This window comes from Chrysemys picta, chromosome 17, assembly GCF_011386835.1.
Source record: "Chrysemys picta bellii isolate R12L10 chromosome 17, ASM1138683v2, whole genome shotgun sequence".
NCBI lineage: Eukaryota > Metazoa > Chordata > Testudines > Emydidae > Chrysemys > Chrysemys picta.
In genome coordinates this window covers 23,690,288-23,711,271 of record NC_088807.1, presented here as the reverse complement: position 1 = coordinate 23,711,271, position 20,984 = coordinate 23,690,288, and the positions used below count along the sequence as shown (strand labels likewise).

Below are 20,984 nucleotides of genomic sequence, written 5' to 3'. Positions count from 1 at the left end.
GGGAGTGCCAGGGTGGGGGGGACTGGTGATGGGAGGGGATGTACCCCCCCTCAGCAGGGGTTAGAGTGATGGTGGTGGGGGGATGGGGAGCCAGGACACCTGGGTTCTGTCATGGGCGTTGTGAGGGGAGGGGGTTGGAGCGGGGTCCCCGGAAGCCAGGACGCCTGGGTCCCCATCAGACACCTCACACAGCCGGAGTGCTAAGGCCAAGCCTTTATTCAATGCCAGTTACAGACTTTGGAGGGGGCAGGTCACCCCGTGATGGGGGGGGGGCGCGGGGCTCCGGCCCGGCAGGGCAGCAGGATTTAAAGGGCCGGCGCCGTGGGCAGCTCGCGGCTCAGCTGCTGTCGTCCAGGGTGAGCCGGTCGAAGAGATACTCGCCCAGCCCCGCCTCGGGCGCCCCCACGCGCCGCAGGTTGGTCACGTGGTCACCCAGTTTCTTCAGGAGCTTCACCTCCTCGTCCAGGTAGTGGGTCTCCAGGAAATCGCACATCTGGGGTGGGGGGGCAGAGGAGAGTTAGAGACGGGGGTCCCCTTGGGCCTTCCCCCCCACAGGACTCCTGGGTTCTCTTCCCGACTCTGGGAGGGGAGGGTCTAGTGCTTAGAGCAGGGGGGCTGGCAGCCAGGACTCCTGGGTTCTCTCCCAGCTCTGGGAGGGAATGGGGGGGGTCTAGTGGTGAGAGGGGTGGGGTGGGGGGGTGCGTGTGTGTGTGTGCGCGTGCACCCGCGTCCTGGGAGCCAGGTCTCCTGGGCATGGCCGGCTCCAGCATTTCTGCCGCCCCAAGCAAAAAAAAAAAAAAGGGGAAGGGGGTGGTCTAGTGGTGAGAGTGGGGGGCGGGGCTGGAAGCCAGGTCTCCTGGGTTCTCTCCTCAGGTCTGGGAAGGGAATGGGGTCTAGTGGTTAAAGCAGGGGGGCCCGGACTCCTGGGTTCTCTCGAGGTGGGTCACTCACGTGGGGGTCCGCGTGGCTCATGGCCACCTTGTGCAGGTCCAGCAGCGCCTGGTTGACGGTTTTCTCCAGCTTCAGGGCGAAGTCCATGGCGGCCGCCCCGTTCCCCCACTCGTCCTGCTCCGGTTTCTGGTGGTGGGGGGGAGGGAGGTTAGGGCTGTGCCTGGGGGGGGGGCAGATGGGGTCCCCCTCAACCTTTCCCATAGACCCCAGCACCCCCCACCTGCATCCCTCCCTCCTGCCCCCAGCCCCCCCGGCTCACCTGGATGGCCTGCAGCAGGATGCGGCCCCCCCGGCGGTTCTGGAAGCCCAGCAGCCGCTCGGCCTGTTCCCGCTTCTCGCCCGACAGGTGCCGGAAGAACTCGGAGAAATGGGCCAGCGCCACATCGTCCCGGTCGAAGAAATAGCCCTGGGGGGGAGGGGAGAGACATCAGTGAACCCCGAGTGAGGGGCTGCCCCCAGGCCCCCCCAGATCCAGGGAGGGGGAGACACCCCCACCCAGAGAGCCCCCACCCAGCCCCTAAGGCTAGAGAGTGGGGGGAGGCCAGGGACTGCCCCAGAGACCCCCCTGAGACTCCCCCAATCCAGGGACCCCCCCACAGCCAGGGGACAGCCGCACCCCTCCCCACGTCAGTGCTGGTTAATGGTTAACATCGCTGGGGACTGGCAGGGTCCTTGGAGGCTGGACTCTGCCCGAGGAGCGGCTGGTAAACAACAGAGGGTGGGGCGGGGGGGGGGGGTGGTCAGGGACCCAGGCAGGCAGATCTGGCACCCAGCGGGGGCCCGGGGCTCAATGACATTGGGGGGGGGGGAGAAGTCCCTGTGCTGGGGACATGCAGATGGGAAAAGCGGGGGGGGGGGAGGCTGGGAGCCAGGACTCCTGGGTTCTCTCCCCAGCGCTGGGAGGGGAGCAGGGAGCAGTGGTGGGAGCCGGGGGGGGGGGGCTGGGAGCAGGACTCCTGGGTTCTCTGCCCGGCGCTGGAGGGGAGCGGGGAGCAGTGGTCCGAGCGGGGGGGCTGGGAGCAGGACTCCTGGGTTCTCCCCCCGGCGCTGGAGGGGAGCGGGGAGCAGTGGTGGGAGCCGGGCGCTGGAGGGGAGCGGGGAGCAGTGGTGGGAGCCGGGGGGGGCTGGGAGCAGGACTCCTGGGTTCTCTGCCCGGCGCTGGAGGGGAGCGGGGAGCAGTGGTCCGAGCGGGGGGGCTGGGAGCAGGACTCCTGGGTTCTCCCCCCGGCGCTGGAGGGGAGCGGGGAGCAGTGGTGGGAGCCGGGCGCTGGAGGGGAGCGGGGAGCAGTGGTCGGAGCGGGGCGCTCACCAGGGACTGGTAGCTGTAACTGGCTCGCAGTAGCTGGTTCACCAGGCGGTTGGTGCCGGCTTCGCTCTCGGGGTCGTAGTTCTGGCGGATCTGGGAGCTCATGGTGCCGGTGGGGGCTGGTGCGGGCCGGTCTCGGGGTGCAGCGGCTCGGGGGTGCGGGCCGGTCTCGGGGTGCAGCGGCTCGGGGGTGCGGGCCGGTCTCGGGGTGCAGCGGCTCGGGGGTGCGGGCCGGTCTCGGGGTGCAGAGGCTCGGGGGTGCGGGCCGGTCTCGGGGTGCAGAGGCTCCGTTCAAGCACTGTTGAAGCAAGAGCCTGTGGGGTGTGGGGGGCTGGCGGGGACCCTTTATACCCGCGGCTCTTCCCTGCCCGCCCCCCCGCCGCTAGCAGCCACCGACACGCCCCATACAGTGCGGGAGGGGCTGGGAGCCCGGACGCCTGGGTTCTATCCTCGGCTCTGGGAGGGGAGGAGAAGCTAGTGCTGAGAGCAGGGGGGGGGCTGGGAGCCAGGACTCCTGGGTTCTCTCTCTGGCTCTGAGAGGCTGATTGGAGAGAGAAAGAAGTGCCCCCCCCGCCCCCGTGCCCCTCCGGACTCTGCACAAACCTTCCCCATCGCCCCACCCCTAGGAGTGACATCAGCATGACTCAGCAACCCCCCCCCTTGGGCTGTTCCCTTCTTCTCCCCCCCCCCTATCGCTGAGCGCATGTGACGCACCAAACATCCCCCTGCAAAAAGGGAGAGAACCCAGGAGTCCTGGCTCCCAGCCCCCCCGCTCCCCAGCTGTAACCACTAGACCCCACTCGCCTCCCAGAGCCCGGGGAGAGAACCCAGGAGTCCTGGCTCCCAGACCACGTCCCCCCCCAGCCTGTTCCCCGGGGTCAGGGTCTCTGGGTTCCTGTTTTTGGGGCTCAACGGCAGATCCGGTCCGAGCCAGTTCCCTGGGCCAGGAACAGGCGCGGGGGGGGGGGGGGGGGGGGGTTGGTTTATGAGCTAGGGCTGGGAACAGGCTGGGGGTCAGCAGGTTCGGGGTGGGGAGCCTCGTAAAGGGGCCGTCTGGGACTGGCTGAGCCCTGGGGTGGGGGCACTGGGTGCAGCTCGGCGGGGGGGTGGGGGCACTGGGAGCAGCTGGGCCCATGTGGAGACATTGGGGGGGTCAGGTGGTGTCATGGAGTGTGGGGGAGTCCGGGCCCTGCCCCCCCCCGCCACTTCCTGCAATTCACCGGGACTCTCCGCCGGCCGGTGACACAGGTTTATTAGCCGACAGGAACAGCCCAAACCAGAGCTTGTGGGTACAGAGACCAGGACCCCTCAGTCCGGTACCTCTTGGGGGGTGGGGAGCCCAGATCCACATCTGAGCCTCCCTCCCCCACCCCATTTCCCAGCCATCTCCAAACTGACACCCCCTCCAGCCCGTCCTCTGGCCTTTGTCTCTTTCCCGGGCCAGGAGCCACCTGATCTCCTTGTTCTCCACCATCTTCAGTTGGCAGCTTGCAGGGGAGGGGCCCAGGCCACCAGTTGCCAGGAGCAGGGCCAGGCCTTGTCACCGCCGGTGCACCGTCCCAGGGCTGCCGGCTCCCAGCAGGGGCTGGAGCCCCAGGCCCTTTAAATTGCCACCAGAGCCCCACTGCTGGAGCCCTGGGATAGCGGGGGGCTCCAGGGGCTATTTAAAGGGCCGGGGCGGTAGAAGCAGGGGAGCCCCGGCCCTGCCCACAGCCAGCCCCTGCTGCACCCCCTGCCCGCACCAGCCCTGCACCCCCTGCCCTGCCTGCAGCCAGCCCCTGTCTCCAGCCAGCCCCTGATGCACCCCCTGCCCTGCCTCCAGCCCCACACCCCCTGCCTGCAGCCAATCCCTGCTGCACCCCCTGCCCTGCCCACAGCCAGCCCCGCACCCCCTGCCCTGCCTGTAGCCAGCCCCTGTCTCCAGCCAGCCCCTGCTGCACCCCCTGCCCGCACCAGCCCTGCACCCCCTGCCCTGCCCACACCAGCTCCTGTCTCCAGACAGCCCCTGCTGCAGCCCCTGCCCGCAGCCAGTCCCTGCTGCACCCCCTGCCCTGCCTCCAGCCCCACACCCCCTGCCCTGCCCGCAGCCAGCCCCGCACCTCTTGCCCTGCCTCCAACCAGACCCTACCTCCAGTCAGCCCCTGCCCCTGCCCTGCCTCCAGCCAGCAATGTACGTAATATATAATTTTGTTATTATTTATATAGTTATGGAAAGTAAATAATAAATGGAAGAAATGAAAGGGTTTTTTTTATGTCTTTTTTAGTCATCCCTGCTGGGGCCCCGCCGAAAATGTTCGAATTGGGCCCCGCACTTCCTAAAACCAGCCCTGGCCAGGAGACAGGGTGTCGGGCATCACACTGGCCCTCTAAGGCTCTGCAACAATCACACTCCCTTACCCCACCACCTAGATACCTAAGAAATGCATAGGGGAAACTGAGGCACCCATGCAGTGTTCAGAGAAAACATTAAGAACATTCCCACTTCATCACATCTCTCCCCCCTTCAAGACCGGGGTCACTTTAGCCGGTGACCTGGGGAAGTTCGAACGCACCAAGGGTCCCATGGATGCCCCAGCACCTCTCCCATTCCTTGGTGGGAGTTACCCCAGGCCCTTCCAGTTTCACGCCCCCCCTTTAGGTCGGGTGTGCTCGATGGCACTCACAGGCCGCATTTGGGAAGGTTTATGCGGCCCGTGCCCTTTTGCCACCCCAATACCCCTGGAGTTCTGTGACGAAGTGGGACTGTTCTTAATGTTTCCTCTGAATATTGTGTGGGTGCCTCAGTTTCCCCAATGCATTTCTTAAGTCTCTAGGAGGTGGGATGAGGCCAGGGTGCATAAATGGCCGACACTCTGTCTCCTGGCAACTAATGGCCGGGGCCCTTCCCCCCTGCAAAGGTGCTGGAGAACAAAGGAATCAGGTGACCTCCTGGCCCGGGAAAGAGACAAAGCCCAGAGGAGGAGGGGCTGGAGAGTTTGAGTTTGGAGCTAGCTTAGGGTGACCAGATGTCCTGATTTTATAGGGACAGTCACGATTTTGGGGTCTTTTTCTTGTATAGGCTCCTATTACCCCCCAGCCCCTGTCCTGATTTTTCACATTTGCTGTCTGGTCACCCTAAGCTAGCTGGGGACGTGGAGTGAGGTGCAGATGGGGGTGTCTGGCTCACTGCCCCCCAAAATGGACCCGGCTGAGGGGTCCTGTTCTCTGTACCTACAAGCTCTGTTTTAGACCATGTCCCTGTCATCTAATAAACCTCTGTATTCCTGGCTGGCTGAGAGTCACGTCTGACTGCGGAGTTGGGGTGCAGGACCCTGTGGCTTCCCCAGGACCCCACCTGGGCGGACTCGCTGCGGGAAGCGCACGGGGGGACGGGGATGCTGAATGCTCCGGGCTCAGCCCCAGGAAGATGAAGCCGCGTGAGCCTCTTGCCCTGGAGACAGTAGGGAGCAGTTCCAGAGCATCGCCCGGGGACTCCGTGACAGGTGCAAACTGAGATCGGGTCTTCTCCCAGGGCTCCCGTCTGGAGGGCTGTGATTCGGGCTCTCTTAGTTCAGAGCCTCCATCTAGACCTTGGCCACCCTCTGACCAGGTGTCTCTGGCCCCAGCAGCTCGGCATCAGGCCCTTGCATGTGACGCCGCCACGTCGGAGGAGCGTGGTCGGTATACACGGTAATGCGCCGCCCAAATAGATCCAGCAGCAGCTTTCTAAGGGCCTGCCCCATGGCCGGGCATTTCTTCTCTGAGGCCGCGTAGTTCTGCTCCCGGGGCAGCAGCTGCTTGCTCAGGTACCCGATGGGGAGTCTCCCCCCCCCAGCCTCCATCAGCACCAAGCTGGGAGGGGGGCTGGTGATGGGAGGGGATGTACCCCCCTCGGAGGGGGTAGAGTGCTGGTGGGGGCATAGGCAGCGAGTGCCATACCCACGTGGTGCTCGATCACCAGCAATATTCAGAGCCAGGGGCCAAGCTCCGGCAATACTTGGGGCCGGGTGTCTCCTCCCCCCCCGGCCCCACCTGAGCCCCCCCACACGCCTCCCCCAGCCCCAACTTGCTGCCCCCCCCCGTCGCCTTTCCGGCCCCCAGAGCAGAGGGTCTCTGTCTCTTCCCTGCAGCAGCTGCTGCCCGCAGGGTCCAAGTGCCCCCCACTGTGAGCCTGCCCTTCCCCCTCAGACCCTTCCCTTTTCCAATGGGACCCTCCCCTCACCTCACCCCACCCCCAGTCACCAGCACCTCATCCCCCATCCCAGCCAGAGCCCTCACACCCCGACCCTCTGTCCCAGCCCTGAGCCCCTCCCACACCCCAAACCCTCACCCCCCCACTCCTCCTCTCGCCCTGAGCCCCTCCCACACCCCAAACCCCTTATCTGCAGCCACAGCCCTCACCCCTGCACCCCTCCGCTCCCCAAACTCCCTCCCAGAGCCTGCACCCCGCTCCCCTGCCCCAGCCCAGGGCCTGCACCCCAGACCTCCTCCCCCACCCAAACTCCCTCCCAGAGCCTGCACCCCGATCCCCTGCCCCAGCCCAGGGCCTGCACCCCAGACCTCCTCCCTCACCCAAACTCCCTCCCAGACCCTGCACCCCCATCCCCTGCCCCAGCCCAGGGCCTGCACCCCAGACCTCCTCCCCCACCCAAACTCCCTCCCAGAGCCTTGGGCAGGTGTGGGGAGGGTGGAGTTTGAGAGCTACAAACATTTCTACAAACATGCCACCCCTGGGTGTGGGGGGATGGGGAGCCAGGACACCGGGTTCTGTCATGGGCGTTGTGAGGGGAGGGGGTTGGAGCGGGGTCCCCGGAAGCCAGGACGCCTGGGTCCCCGTCAGACATCTCACACAGCTGAGTGCTAAGGCCAAGCCTTTATTCAATGCCAGTTACAGACTTTGGAGGGGGCAGGTCACCCCGTGATCGGGGGGCTCCGGCCCGGCAGGGCAGCAGGATTTAAAGGGCCGGCGCCGCGGGCAGCTCGGGGCTCAGCTGCTGTCGCCCAGGGTGAGCCGGTCGAAGAGATACTCGCCCAGCCCCGCCTCGGGCGCCCCCACGCGCCGCAGGTTGGTCACGTGGTCGCCCAGTTTCTTCAGGAGCTTCACCTCCTCGTCCAGGTAGTGGGTCTCCAGGAAATGGCACATCTGGGGCGGGGGCAGAGGAGAGTTAGAGACGGGGGTCCCCTTGGGCCTTCCCCCCCACAGGACTCCTGGGTTCTCTTCCCGGCTCTGGGAGGGAAATGGGGTCTAGTGGTTAGAGCCGGGGGGTGGGGTGCGTGCGCTGGGAGACATAACTCCTTAGTTCTCTCCCCATGGGAGAACGTCCTGCCCCAGCCGGAGCGGCTCCATTGTCACGGGGATACGTGTGTTCGTTCAGTGGTTTCAAACTGTCGCTGGTGCTGCCCGGCTCAGGCAGGCTAGTCCCGACCTGTTCTGACACCGCGCTGCGCCCCCGAAGTGCCCAGCAGCAGGTCCGGCTCCTAGGCAGGGGGGCCACAGGGCTCCACGCACTGCCCCTGCCCTGAGCACCGGCTCCGCACTCCCATTGGCCCGGAACCAGCCAATAGGAGCTGAGGGGGGCGGTGCCTGCGCGTGAGAGACACAAGGATCCGTTTGCGCGCCTCCGCCTAGGAGCCGGACCTGCCGCTGGGCACTTCAGGTGTGCGGCGCGGTCCCTGGTGCCGGGACAGGTTCTCGAGACAGTGGTCACGGGCCCGGTGCTGGTAAACCCAGACTTTGCCAAGCCTCCCTTAGCACCCCGCTGACCGGGAGCCGCCCGAGGTGGGGTCTAGTGGTTACAGCCAGGGGGCCCGGACTCCTGGGTTCTCTCGAGGAGGGTCACTCACGTGTGGGTCCGTGTGGCTCGTGGCCACCTTGTGCAGGTCCAGCAGCGCCTGGTTGACGGTTTTCTCCAGCTTCAGGGCGAAGTCCATGGCGGCCGCCCCGTTCCCCCACTCGTCCTGCTCCGGTTTCTGGGGGGGGCAGGGGAAGAGGAAGGGGGTTAGAGCCATGCCTGGGGGGAGGGAGATGGTGTCCCCCTCAACCTTGCCCATAGACCCCAGCAACCCCAAGCACCCCTCCCTCCTGCCCCACCCAGCTGCCCCCCCGGCTCACCTGGATGGCCTGCAGCAGGATGCGGCCCCCCCCGGCGGTTCTGGAAGCCCAGCAGCCGCTCGGCCTGTTCCCGCTTCTCACCCGACAGGTGCCGGAAGAACTCGGAGAAATGGGCCAGCGCCACATCGTCCCGGTCGAAGAAATAGCCCTGGGGGGGAGGGGGAAGACATCAGTGAGTCTCGAGTCTGGGGCTGCCCCCAGACCTGGGGATTGGGGAGACACCCCCCCTAGAAAGCCTCCACCCAGCCCCTAAAGCCGGAGAGTGGGGGGAGACCTGTGAAGCCAGAAACCCCCGCTAGGACTCTCCAATCCAGGGACCACCCCCACAGCCAGAGATCTGCCCCAAGGCAGGGTGGCCAGATGTCCCGATTTTATAGGGACAGTCCCGATTTTTGGGTCTTTTTCTTATATAGGCTCCTATCCCCCCACCCCCTGTCCCAATTTTTCACATTTGCTGTCTGGTCAGCCTACCCCCAGGGGACAGCCCCACCCTAGGGGTAGTTAATGATTAACCAGGGGGAGGGGCCTCGCTGGGGTGGGGCAGCGTCCTTGGAGGCTGGACTCCTAGGAGCGCCTGGTAAACAACACAGGGGCAGGGACCCAGGTAGCCAGAGCCGGCACCCAGGGGTGGGGGGCTGGGGGACAAAAGTCCCTGCACTGGGAACAGGAAGGTGGGGGGGGGGCTGGGAGCCAGGACTCCTGGGTTCTCTGCCCGGCGCTGGGAGGAGAGTGGGGTGCAGTGGTCGGAGCGGGGGGGTCTGGGAGCCAGGACTCCTGGGTTCTCTGCCCGGCGCTGGGAGGGGAGCGGGGAGTAGTGGTCGGAGCGGGCGGGGCTGGGAGCCAGGACTCCTGGGTTCTCCCCCCGGCGCTGGGAGGGGAGCGGGGAGCAGTGGTCGGAGCGGGGGGGGGTGTCTGGGAGCCAGGACTCCTGGGTTCTCTGCCCGGCGCTGGGAGGGGAGCGGGGAGCAGTGGTCGGAGCGGGGGGTCTGGGAGCAGGACTCCTGGGTTCTCTGCCCGGCGCTGGAGAGGAGCGGGGAGCAGTGGTCGGAGCGGGGGGTCTGGGAGCAGGACTCCTGGGTTCTCTGCCCGGCGCTGGAGGGCAGCGGGGAGCAGTGGTCGGAGCGGGGCGCTCACCAGGGACTGGTAGCTGTAACTGGCTCGCAGTAGCTGGTTCACCAGGCGGTTGGTGCCGGCTTCGCTCTCGGGGTCGTAGTTCTGGCGGATCTGGGAGCTCATGGTGCCGGTGGGGGCTGGTGCGGGCCGGTCTCGGGGTGCAGCGGCTCGGGGTGCGGGCCGGTCTCGGGGTGCAGCGGCTCGGGGGGTGCGGGCCGGTCTCGGGGTGCAGCGGCTCGGGGGTGCGGGCCGGTCTCGGGGTGCAGCGGCTCGGGGGTGCGGGCCGGTCTCGGGGTGCAGAGGCTCCGTTCAAGCACTGTTGAAGCAAGAGCCTGTGGGGTCCGGGGGGCTGGCGGGGACCCTTTATACCCGCGGCTCTTCCCGGCCCTGTCCGCCCCCCCCGCCCCCGCCCCCGCCGCTAGCAGCCACCGACACGCCCCATACAGTGCGGGAGGGGCTGGGAGCCCGGACGCCTGGGTTCTATCCTCGGCTCTGGGAGGCTGATTGGACAGAGAGAGAAGCGCCCCGCCCCCCCCGGACCCTGACTCAGCACAAACCTTCCCCGTGGCCCCTCAGCATGACTCAGCACCCCCCCCCCTTGGGCTGTTTCCTTCCTTAGCCACCCCCCCGCCGCGGGGCTGAGCGCATGTGACGCACCAAATATGCCCCAGCAGAAAGGGAGCGAACCCAGGCGTCCTGGCTCCCAGCTCCCCCTCCTCTAACCACTAGACCTCACTCCCCTCCCAGAGCCAGGGAGCGAACCCAGGTGTCCTGGCTCCCAGCCCCCCCCCCCCCCCCGGCTCTAACCACTAGACCCCACTCCCCTCCCAGACCTGGGGAGAGAATCCAGGAGTCCTGGCTCCCCCCGCCCCCCGCCTGTTTCCCAGGGTCAGGGTCTCTGGGTTCCTGTTTTCGGGGCTCAGCGGCGGATCCGGTCCAAGCCGGTTCCCTGGGGCCAGTCACGGGGCTGCGGGGTGGGGGAGGTTGGTTTATGAACTAGGGCTGCGAACAGGCTGGGGGGTCAGCGGGTTCGGGGTGGGGAACATCGTAAAGGGGCCAGTTGGGGCTGGCTGGGCCCGGAGGGAGGGGCACTGGGAGCGGCTCGACGGGGGGGCACTGGGAGCGGCTGGGCCCACAGGGAGATGGGGGGTGGGGCGGGCGTCCGTGGGTCGGGCGGTTTCTGCTGAGTTCAGCTCTCACGGGTCGGGGCGCGTGACGGGCGTGCGAGGAAATGGGGAAATGGGAGCGATTGGAAGGTCAAGTGGGTCAGAGGAGGGCGGGGGGCTGGGAGCCCGGACGCCTGGGTTCTCTCGCAGGGGAGTGGGGTCTAGTGGTTAGAGTGGGGTAAGGGGGGCACTGGGACCCCGGATGCCTGGGTTTGCTCACTGGGAGGAGAGTGGGGTCTAGTGATTAGAGCAGGACAGGGGGCAGGGCTGGGAGCCCGGACGCCTGGGTTCTCTCGCTGGGAGGGGAGTGGGGTCCAGTAGTTAGAACGGGTGGGGGGGGGTGGCTGGGAGCCCGGACGCCTGGGTTCTCTGTGTCTGGTTGCTGGAGGTGTCTCCTTTGCCTGCAGACCGAGCGCTTCTCCCTCCACGGGGTAGGAAGAAACCGAGGAGCGGGGCAGGGTCCCCCGCTGGCCTCCGAATCCAGGGCTCCTGCCTGCCCCTGCTCCCCTCACCCGGCTCTTCCCCCAGCCCCTCCCCGTCTGTTCATGCACCCCCCAGGCAGCCCCAGCCGCAGCCGCTGGGCAGGTGGCTCGGGGGATGGGGGGTTCCAGCGTCTCTGCGTCAGGGGTGCAGCCCCCCATCTTCTCAGCACGTCCCCCACCTCCCGGCGCTGGAGGGAACCCGGGACGATGCCGAGCCCAGGACAGGTGAGACCATCTGGCTTGGCCCCGCGCCGGCGCCGACCCGAACCTGACGGGCTGGGCCCGGCCCACGCAGCAGGGCTGGCGTTTCATTTAAAGCCCTGAGCTCCGGGAGTCCTGGGATTTATTTATCCTTTTAGGCAAAGACAAATGGCCTTTGTGGGGCACCAGGCCCGTCCCCCACCCCCTGAGAAAAAGAGGTAAGACCATTATTGTTTTTTAAAACTCAAAAGCCAGACGTCCCCCCTCCCAGAGCCAGGGTAGAACCCAGGAGTCCTGGCGGGGGTCGAGGGTGGGGTTACCAGGTGTCCGGTTTTCGGCCACTGACCAGGCCGCTAAAAGTCAGTCGGTGGCGCCATGGGGCTGAGGCGGCTCCTGGAAACGCCCGGCTCCTGTACTCTGAACCCCTCGGTTCCAGCCCAGAGCCCCCTCCTGCACCCCAAACCCCTCATCCCTGGCCCCTCCCCGGAGCCCACAGCCCCAGCCAGAGCCCTCGCCCCTCCCCACACCCCAACCCCCAGCCCCAGCCCGGTGAAAGTGATTGCTACCCACAGTGCAACGGTGCAGAAATCGACGCTAGCCCCGGTACTTGGACGCACACCACCGAATTAATGTGCTAGTGTGGCCGCACTCATTTCGACTTTATACAACCTGTTTCTCAAATCCGAATTATCTAAATTCGGATTAATCCCGTAGTGTAGACATACCCTGAGTGAGGGGGAGCAAGCAATAGAGGGAGGGGATGGAGTGAGTAGGGGTGTGGCCTCGGAGAACCTAAGAGAAGGGGCGGGGTCTCGGAGAAGGGGCGGGGCAGGGGTGTTCGGTTTTGTGCCGTTAGAAAGTTGGCAACTGTAGTTGGGCGTCACAAGGTCTTATTCAGCCGCTGAGCCATGCGTCAGCACCAGGCGGGCTGTAAGGGGGGGTGTGTGGGGCGGTCTGCGACGTTCTCCATAAGTGTGAATATGATGTAACTGGAATGTGCTTGGTGCACAAGGTCTCTTGTGGGATCATTACAAAGGTTATAAATCTGCTGAGTGTGGTCATCCCATCTGTATAAACGTATCACTCTCGTATCTGAAACTAGGACTAGGAAGTTAACTCTGAGGGCCTACTGTCATGATGCGACGTGTGGGCCGGTAATGGTGGGTTGGGATCTTGATGGCTCCCATTAACCAGGACAATTGGTTGCAAATGGCTCTGTTTACTTGTAAATCTTCCTGTACACCTGGGTGGCAGCCAGTGGGTAATGAAGTCTCACGGGACATGTGATCATGTCACAGGATACTGGAATCCATCTTTAACCTGGTGCTTTTCCATTGAGAAGGAGGGGTGGGGACCCAGCGAGGCAAAGGATTCCCGCCTTGTGCCGAAGCTATGAAAGGGGGTGGAACAGAACAAAGGGGGCCAGTCATGTGGAATCCCCTAGTTACCACCTAAGATGCCGGCTGGAACTAACAAGGGCTGTACCCGGGGAAGGGATGGGCCCAGACTAGGAAGGCGTCTAGTCTGTGAAAGAAGCTATTGGAACATCTCTGAGGGGGAGATTTATCTGTATTCAGTTTCTTAATGTATTAGGCTCAGACTTGCGTGTTTTGTTTTATTTTGCTGAGAGACTTACTTTGTTCTGGCTGTTATTACTGGAAACCACTTAAATCCTACTTTTTATACTTCATAAAATCACTTGTGTTTATTAATTGACCCAGAGTAAGTGATTAATACCTGGGGGGGGGGGGCAAACAGCTGTACATCTCTCTCTAGCAGTGTTATAGAGGGCAGACAATTCATGAGTTTACCCTGAATAAGCTTTATACAGAGTAAAATGGATTTATTTGGGGGTTGGACCCCATTGGGAGCTGGGTGTCTGGGGGCTGGAGATAGGTAACCCGCCAAGCTGTTTTCGGTTAAGTCTGCAGCTTTGGGAACGTGGTTCAGACCCTGGCTCTGGGTTGCAGCAGGCTGGCGTGTCCGGCTCAACCAGGCAGGGAAAATGGGCTCAGAGGTAATCTCAGCTCATCAGGTGACAGTCCCAAGTGGCGGGGGGCAGTGGGGGTCTCTTTGACCAAACCCGTTACAGGGTCATTGGGGCGACATGTGAAGTCGGTCACCAAGGAAACAGAATATCACCATGGGGCCAGCTGGAAAACCAACCCTGCAGGTGGGTGATAAGAACTGGTGGGACCCCCTGCTGCTTGGAATGGGGGTGGGAGAGGTCAGTAAATGGCCCCCAGGGCATAGGCAGTGGTGGATTAGCCACTGAGCAGACAGGGCCCTGAAGGCCAGAGCCCCGGCTAGGCAGGTTGGGGGGCCTCGCGCCCCGACCCTGCTCCCCCACAGCAGTGCTGGGCAGGTGGGATGAGGGGGGCCATGGTGCGGGGACAGAGCATCTCCTGTCTTGGGGCCGCAGTGGGGGGGGCAGAAAGGAGCAAACAGATTGCGGGGCTGCACTGGGTGAGCAGAACAGGGGAGACCCTGGGTGGAACGGGGCGGGGCCCTGGGAAAGGGGTGGGGCTGTGGGAGGGGTCACAGGCACAAGGGGTGGAATGGGGGCGGGGCCGCAGGCAGAAGGGGCCGAATTGCGGGTGGGGCCGCAGACAGTGGGGTGGAACGGGGGTGGGCCCTGGGAAACGGGCGTGGCTGTGGGCGGGGCCTCCGGCACAAGCGGGCGGGACCACTGGGAGAAGGGACGGAATGGGGGCGGGGCGGGGCCCCCTCCTGCTCTGGCCCAGGGTCCCATGAAACCTTAATCCGCCCCTGGGCTCAGGCACCAACTTTCGTCTTTACAGGTGGGTGCCTCCATCCCTGTTCCACCCCGAGGCCCCGCCCCCATTCTGCACCTTCCCTCCAAGACCCCGCCCCCCCACCTCTTCCCCCCCCCCCCCCCGCAGCACCTCCCAAAAAGCCGGCAGGTGCTGAATGAGCACCCCCGGAGTCGGTGCCTTTACCCCAAGGTCTGAACAGCCGCAGGGCAGAAGCTCCTGGGGGAGTCGGGGGGGGGACTCGGGGGCTATGGGGCTCTATGCCCGGGGTGCTGGGAGGGGCCACATTCAGGGCAGGCTGCAGGACCCAGGGCTGAGAACCCCCCCACAGCCGGAGGGTCATTCACCACGTCGGCAACAAAAGGGCTTCTGCGGCACCGGGCTGGTTAACCAGCCACCAAGTATCCCAGCTCCCCCCCGCATCCCACGCCGCGCCGGCGTCACTAAGTAAAGCGACTGAAGTCAGCCCCAGTGATACTACGAGCACCTGGCGGCCCCGTGCGAAGCAGACGCTTGCCGGCGGGTCAGTGTCCGGTGCCCGAACTCGGCGCCGGCGTCGCCAGTACACACCGAACACGTGAGCCCGTCCCAGCCCCACGCGAACCCCTCGGCCTGGCACCCGATACGCGGGTTTGACAGATGAGGGAGATTTTGTCTGAAGCGCCAGGAGGAAAGGACAAGGGGAGGGAACACACATCATGGAACGTGTCTGTTTCTTTATCCCAGGTTGTTTGTCTCCGCCTAGAAACGGGGGGATCTTGCTTTAACCCTTCGGCCGGCCTGGGGGGGACAGTACGTCCTGCCCCTGCCGGAGCGGGTCCATTGTCACGGGGACACGTGTGTTCGTTCAGTGGTTTCAAACCGTCGCTGGCGCTGCCCGGCTCAGGCAGGCTAGTCCCGACCTGTTCTGACACCGCGCTGCGCCCCCGAAGTGCCCAGCAGCAGGTCCAGCTCCTAGGCAGGGGGGCCACAGGGCTCCACGCGCTGCCCCTGCCCCGAGCACCGGCCTCGCACTCCCATTGGCCCGGAACCAGCCAATAGGAGCCGAGGGGGGCGGTGCCTGCGGGTGAGAGCCACGAGGATCCGTTTGCGCGCCTCCGCCTAGGAGCCGGACCTGCTGCTGGGCACTTCAGGGGTGCGGTGCGGTCCCTGGTGCCGGCACTGGCGGGAAGCCTCCCTTAGCCCCCCACTGACCGGGAGCCGCCTGAGGTGAGCCCGCGCCCCGATCTCCTGCCCCAGCCCTGAGCCCCCCCAAACCTGGATCCCCTTCCTGCACCCCAAACCCCTCATCCCTGGCCCTGCCCCAGAGCCCTGATCCCCTCCCACACCGCAACCCTCTGCCCCAGACCTGAGCCCCCCCTGCACCCCAAACTCCTCATCCCCAGTCCCACCCCAGAGCCTGCACTCCCAGCCCAGAGCCATGACCCCCTCCCACACCCCAACCCTCTGTCCCGGTCCTGAGCCCCCCCAAACCTGGAGCCCCTTCCTGCAAGCTGGAGTCCGAGGTCACAGGGCCCCCGCGCCAGCCCCGAGGTACCGGTCGCTGCCTGGCCCTGATGGAAATCGATCTCTGGTGTCACCCAGGATCCAGCAGGGCCGATCCCAGGGCGGAGGAGAGTCGCCCTCGGGAGGTTGGAACCACCATCGACCCCTCACACCCGCCGCTTGGAGCAAGATTTGCTGCAGCTGCCTAAGGGGGGAAACCGACCTGGTCGTGTCTCCAGTCCTGCAGCAGCCGCTTCTCAGCTGACCGGGCGCCAGGCTCCATATCAGGGCACTTGTGACCCCCTCCCAAATTTGCAGAGTTCAGCATGCGGGGGGGGGGGGGGATCCTGGCAGCAGGGGAGGGGGAGCACAGGCTGTGGGGGGGACGGAGCAGCTTGGGAGAGATCATGGTGTTGCGGGGCCAGAACAGGGGCAGCAGGGCACAGGAAGGGCAGCAGGGGGAAATCGGGGCACAAGAGGGCAGCGGGGGTGTGTGTGTTTTTCTCCACTGGCCTTTCAAAAAGTCACTAAAGTCTCGGCTGTTTTTCCCACTCGTTTATTTCTTTGTGGGGCTGTCAGCCGCTCTGAATCGCGGTTTTGGTCGCCTTTTGGAACCGACCCCATGGAGTTGGGCGAGCGATGGGTCTGGCCGGTTTTCTGCATCGCTTTCGGTTACGCCGCGGGACACCCCGCGCACCGGCCTCCCTGCCGGTTGTGATGTCGGATTACAGACGTTGGCCCCCTAGAAACACATGAACCAATGCGAGTGCAATCGACAGGCCGGAGCGGGCCGGAGCAGGCGAACGTTTCGCGGATCTGGCACGTAAATATCTTACAACGCCGGGTACAGCAGCACCGCGCGAACGCCGGCTCTCCGGTTCAGGGGACGTTGTCAATAATCTGGGCCCTGCCAAATTCACCGTCCAGTCTCGTCAATTTCACGGCCAGAGGGTTTCAAAATTGGTCAATTTCACGTTTTCAGCTGTTTACCTCTGAAATTTCACACTGTTGTAACCGTGGGGGCCCCGACCCAAAAGAGGATTGTCGGGGGGGGGGGGTCGCAAGCCTGCTGTAGGGGGGTCATGCGATTGGCCCCCTCACTTCTGCGCTGCCTTCGGAGCTGGGGCTCCCAGAAGCATGGAGGGGATCAAATTTCACGGGGAAGGGTCACGGTCCGTGACACGTTTTTCACGGCCGTGAAATTGGGAGGGGCCGATCGATAAGAAGCGGGCAGCATTCTCTGGTTTGTCGGGCGACTGGCCGAACAGGAAGTGGGCCCGAGTGGACTTGGAGGCGCTTTTGACGTTGTTTGGTTTTCGAGGGCAGCGATGTAACACAAAGATACTTCTACATTCGCACGTTGCACTTTCCCGCTCGCACGACAGCCCCCGTGCGAGTGTTTAGCTTTTCTCTAGGGCAAATCTTTGTCCCCGGGACTCGGCCCGGAACGCGAAGCCCGGTGCACCTCAGAGCCCGCGCTGCGGTTGGTTTCAATGTCTCGAGCTCCCGAAGTATCGATCCCCCGTTCGAATGGGTCCTGCTCCCCTTGAACAGCGACGGTAAAAGGACGATTCGACGCGACTGGTTTTTTTAAATCAAGTTAATTTGTTGCGAGTTAATCGTGATTCATTGGCAGCCCTGATTATTTGTCCTTTTTCATTTGTGATTTTCTTTTTTTTTTTTTTTGCGGGGGGGGGGAGATGCTCACACGTTTCCCCCCCCCCCGTCCCCCCCAGTCTGCCTTCGCTTCTGCAGAGCTGGAGGCATCGGGTAATTCCCCCCCCCGTCCAGCCAGTGGGGTCTCTGCTGCAGAGGGGGGGCTGCTCTGTCCAGCTGCTGATGCCGTCCCTGTGCCCCCCCTAGGCGGAGGAAGTGAGGTAGCTGAAGATGGAGTCCTGGCAAATGGAGGGGGGAGGTTAGTGGCAGACGTATGCGACCCTCACCCACCCAGAGACCCCCCCCCCAGAACTCCCATGAGGGAGGGGGGCAGAAGGGGGAAGGACTGCCGGGGGGCAGTGGGCTGCGCCTGTGGGTGGAGGGAGGTGGGTCCCTTCAGGGCGGGGAGGGGTCCCAGAATGGGGAGGGAGAATCTCTGGCGTGGGGGAGGGGTCCCAGGGAGGATGTGGGGAGGGGTCTCTGCACTCACCCATCCCCCCTGGCGCTGGATCCAGGGGGCGACTCGCTCCCACAGGAAGTTTAGGGCCCAGTCGACCAGGGACCGGAGACAGTCAGACCCGCCCAGAGCCTGGGGGAAGAGATTGCAGGGGGGGGGTGAGCGGCCAGCTGGGATCCCAGCCCCCCACCCCCATCTGGGGAGAGAACCCAGGAGTCCTGGCTCCCAGCCCCCCCCGCTCTAATCAACAGACCCCCCACTCCCCTCCCAGAGCCAGGAGAGAACCCAGGCGTCCGGGCACCGGGCACCGGGCACCGGGCACAGCCACTCCCCCCCCCCCATTACCTGGGCGATGACCCTGTAGGTGAAGTAGAAGAAGACGACGACTCTGCCCCAGTTGATGCCGTCACGAAACACCTCCTCCGAGACCGCGGCCAGTGCCGGCAGGGGGGGCTGCCCCGCCATGCACTGCACCAGGCTGCAGGGAGAGGGGGCATCAGCGAGGGGCTGCGTGTCGGGAGTGAGGGGCACCAGCAGGTCTGAAGGGGGGGGGGCTGCGGGTCGGGGTCTCCTCACCTGTCGATCTCGGGGTTCTGGCTCATGCTCTCCCATATCCGGTGCAGAGTCTCACGCAGGGACGCGACCCGGGGCCCATCAGGGGTGTCCTGGCCCCCCAGCTCCTCCATGGTGACCGACCGGGCCGGGGGGGACCCAGGGCCCTGCTGCTGGAGTAGGGACCGGACGAACCTGGAACGGAACCAGGGGGGGCGGGTTACCGGGCCGTGGTGGGGGGCAGAGGAGGGTGTTGGAGAGGAAGGGGCCTGTTGGACGGAGGGGCTCAGGGGGTGGGATCTGGGACGCACTGGGGGGAAGCTGAGGGTGCAGGAGAGAGACTCCAGGGGGAGGGGGCTGGGAAGCACTGGGGGGAAGGTGGGGGTGCAGGAGAGAGACTCCAGGGGGTGGGATCTGGGACGCACTGGGGAGAAGCTGGGGGTGCAGGAGAGAGACTCCAGGGGGAGGGGGCTGGGAAGCACTGGGGGGAAGGTGGGGGTGCAGGAGAGAGACTCCAGGGGGAGGGGGCTGGGAAGCACTGGGGGGAAGGTGGGGGTGCAGGAGAGAGACTCCAGGGGGAGGGGGCTGGGAAGCACTGGGGGGAAGCTGGGGGTGCAGGAGAGAGACTCCAGGGGGAGGGGGCTGGGAAGCACTGGGGGGAAGCTGGGGGTGCAGGAGAGAGACTCCAGGGGGTGGGATCTGGGACGCACTGGGGGGAAGCTGAGGGTGCAGGAGAGAGACTCCAGGGGGAGGGGGCTGGGAAGCACTGGGGGGAAGGTGGGGGTGCAGGAGAGAGACTCCAGGGGGAGGGGGCTGGGAAGCACTGGGGGGAAGCTGGGGGTGCAGGATACTCCAGGGGGAGGGGGCTGGGACATTCTGAGTGTGAGATAATATCTCACGGAAAGGGGACAGGGCCGGAAGGAGGTTTCAGTCACTCCCAGCCGGGTTCGGAAGAACTGGGACTGACCAGAGGTTGGGGATGCAGCCGGCTTTGTTCAGAGCAAGGGGGGCTGTTTGCTCAGGGCTCGGGGGGTCAGCAAACCAGGGTTGTCTATTGCTACAGCTTTGCGTCCAAGTTCAAAACAGGAGTCGGAGGATTTAGGAAGACACTTGAGGGAACTGGTATTATTGTCTCTCTGGCTCTTGGCAGGATGTGGTAACCGCAGCTGAGCTGTTCAGTGGGTAAATGACCCTGTGCTAATTCCAGGATGTTTGGGAGAGGGTAAGTGAAGCCGCTTGTATTCTCGGGCCAAAAGGCTGCAGGAAATGTATAAAAACCCGGGACACGATCCTGCTTCATCTCAGATCCGCTTTGGGTTTCCAGAGGGGGGAACCCTGAGCCATAAGGGTCGAGATCCCCAGTCGCTGGCCGGAGTCGTCCCGAATACGGACATTGGCCTGTACCCGATGGACTGTTTCTAAAAGGACTTTTGGCGACTCCGAGCTCCTCTCTGCCCTGTACCTGAACCTCAAGAATTGAATTCAATCTGTCTGTACAGGGAGCGTTGAACCAACGCGCCCTCACTTTTCTTTTTTAATACATGTTAGTTTAGTTAATAAGGTGGTGTCGGTGGGGGAGGGGCCGTGGGGGCTCTGGTGAGGGAGGGGGCGCTGATGTGGGAGGGGGCACAAGGGGACACTGGTGAGGGAGGGGCCGTAGAGGGGGAGGATTTGGGGCGCAGGGCAAAGCCGGGGTGCAGGTGAGAGACTCTAGGGGGAGGGGGTGCTGGTGGGGGAGGGGCCTGTGGAGGGGGAGGATTTGGGGGCGCAGGCAAAACCGGGGTGCAGGTGAGAAGGTCTCAGGGTCTCTCCCTGGGAAGAGGGTGCAGGGCAGGGGATTGTAGTGGCTCAGGGGAGGGGGGCAGAAGAAAGGTGCCGGGGGAGGGGCACGCGGGAGGGGAGGGGGCGGAGCTCCAGGGACCCCCGTTCCCAGGGGGGGGTCCCCCACTTACCCCCGGAGCAGGGACGCCCCGATTTGCTTGATGCAGGAAATGCTCTCGGCACCTCAAAGGGAGAGAAAATTCATGCGGCTCCCTGCACAGAACCCAGGCGTCCGGGCTCCCAGCCCCTCCCCCACTAGAGCACCCCCCTACTCCCCCCAGCCAGGGATAGAACTCAGGCGTCCGGGCTCCCAGCCCCTCCCCCCAAGCCGGGGAGAGAACCCAGGAGTCCGGGCCCCCCTCCAGTTTTCCCCGCGTGAATCGAAAGTGAAAGCTCCCCCCCCGGGGGGGCTCCTACCGGTGGGGGATGGGCGAGCTGGGGCAAGCGGCAGCCCCCCGGCCTGGTGCGTCTCCATCCCGCTGCTGCCCCGGGACCCCGCCCGGCCTGACGCTGCAGGGCAGAATCCGCATTCCGCCCATTTACACGTGTCCTGCCCCGGGCCAGGAGCCAGGACTCCTGGGTTCTCTGCCCTGCTCGGGGAAGGGAGGGGGGAGGGGTTAGTGGTTAGAACAGGGGGGGCTGGAAGCCAGGACTCCTGGGTTCTCTCCTTGGCTCAGGGAGGGGAGTGGGGGTTAGTGGTTGGGGGCTGGAAGCCAGGACTCCTGGGTTCTCTCCTTGGCTCAGGGAGGGGAGTGGGGGTTAGTGGTTGGGGGCTGGAAGCCAGGACTCCTGGGTTCTCTCCTTGGCTCAGGGAGGGGAGTGGGGGTTAGTGGTTGGGGGCTGGGAGTCAGGACTCCTGGGTTCTCTCCTTGGCTCAGGGAGGGGAATGGGGGTTAGTGGTTGGGGGCTGGGAGTCAGGACTCCTGGGT

At 64.7% G+C, this 20,984-nt stretch overlaps 3 protein-coding genes and 1 long non-coding RNA gene across 8 annotated transcripts; 1 reads left to right on the top strand and 3 right to left on the bottom strand.

Annotated features, from left to right (window-relative positions):
- Positions 1-195: 195 nt before the first annotated feature.
- On the bottom strand, positions 196-2,396 carry LOC101942276 (ferritin light chain-like). The gene is made up of 4 exons (XM_065571104.1): positions 2,261-2,396; positions 1,211-1,357; positions 952-1,077; positions 196-493 (listed from the first exon to the last, which is right to left on the bottom strand). The coding sequence occupies exons 1-4, from the start codon at positions 2,360-2,362 to the stop codon at positions 338-340; spliced, it is 531 nt and encodes a 176-aa protein (XP_065427176.1). The 5' UTR covers positions 2,363-2,396; the 3' UTR covers positions 196-337.
- Positions 2,397-7,090: 4,694 nt separating this feature from the next.
- LOC135976251 (ferritin light chain, oocyte isoform-like) lies at positions 7,091-9,584 on the bottom strand. Its single transcript, XM_065571106.1, is given in 5 exon segments — positions 7,091-7,379; positions 8,081-8,206; positions 8,349-8,378; positions 8,380-8,496; positions 9,483-9,584. Coding segments are annotated over 5 exon segments (531 nt in total). The 3' UTR covers positions 7,091-7,223.
- LOC135976250 (apoptosis regulator BAX-like) lies at positions 8,503-20,663 on the bottom strand. Of its 5 annotated transcripts, none has more exons than XM_065571100.1 (6): positions 20,473-20,616; positions 18,259-18,429; positions 18,028-18,160; positions 17,716-17,814; positions 17,423-17,464; positions 8,503-9,265 (listed from the first exon to the last, which is right to left on the bottom strand). In XM_065571100.1, exons 1-5 carry the CDS (start codon positions 20,592-20,594, stop codon positions 17,429-17,431), a joined length of 561 nt encoding a protein of 186 aa, XP_065427172.1. In that variant the 5' UTR covers positions 20,595-20,616; the 3' UTR covers positions 8,503-9,265; positions 17,423-17,428. The 5 variants fall into 5 exon arrangements, with proteins under 5 accessions (XP_065427172.1, XP_065427175.1, XP_065427173.1 ...); XM_065571101.1 differs by lacking the exon at positions 8,503-9,265 and adding an exon at positions 20,187-20,238 and having other exon boundaries at positions 16,110-17,464; positions 20,473-20,663; XM_065571103.1 differs by lacking the exon at positions 17,716-17,814 and having other exon boundaries at positions 9,248-9,265; positions 20,473-20,618.
- Positions 9,494-17,295, top strand: LOC135976255 (uncharacterized). The gene is made up of 2 exons (XR_010593421.1): positions 9,494-9,591; positions 9,694-17,295. It is a non-coding gene; the product is annotated as an uncharacterized LOC135976255 (long non-coding RNA).
- Positions 20,664-20,984: the final 321 nt, after the last annotated feature.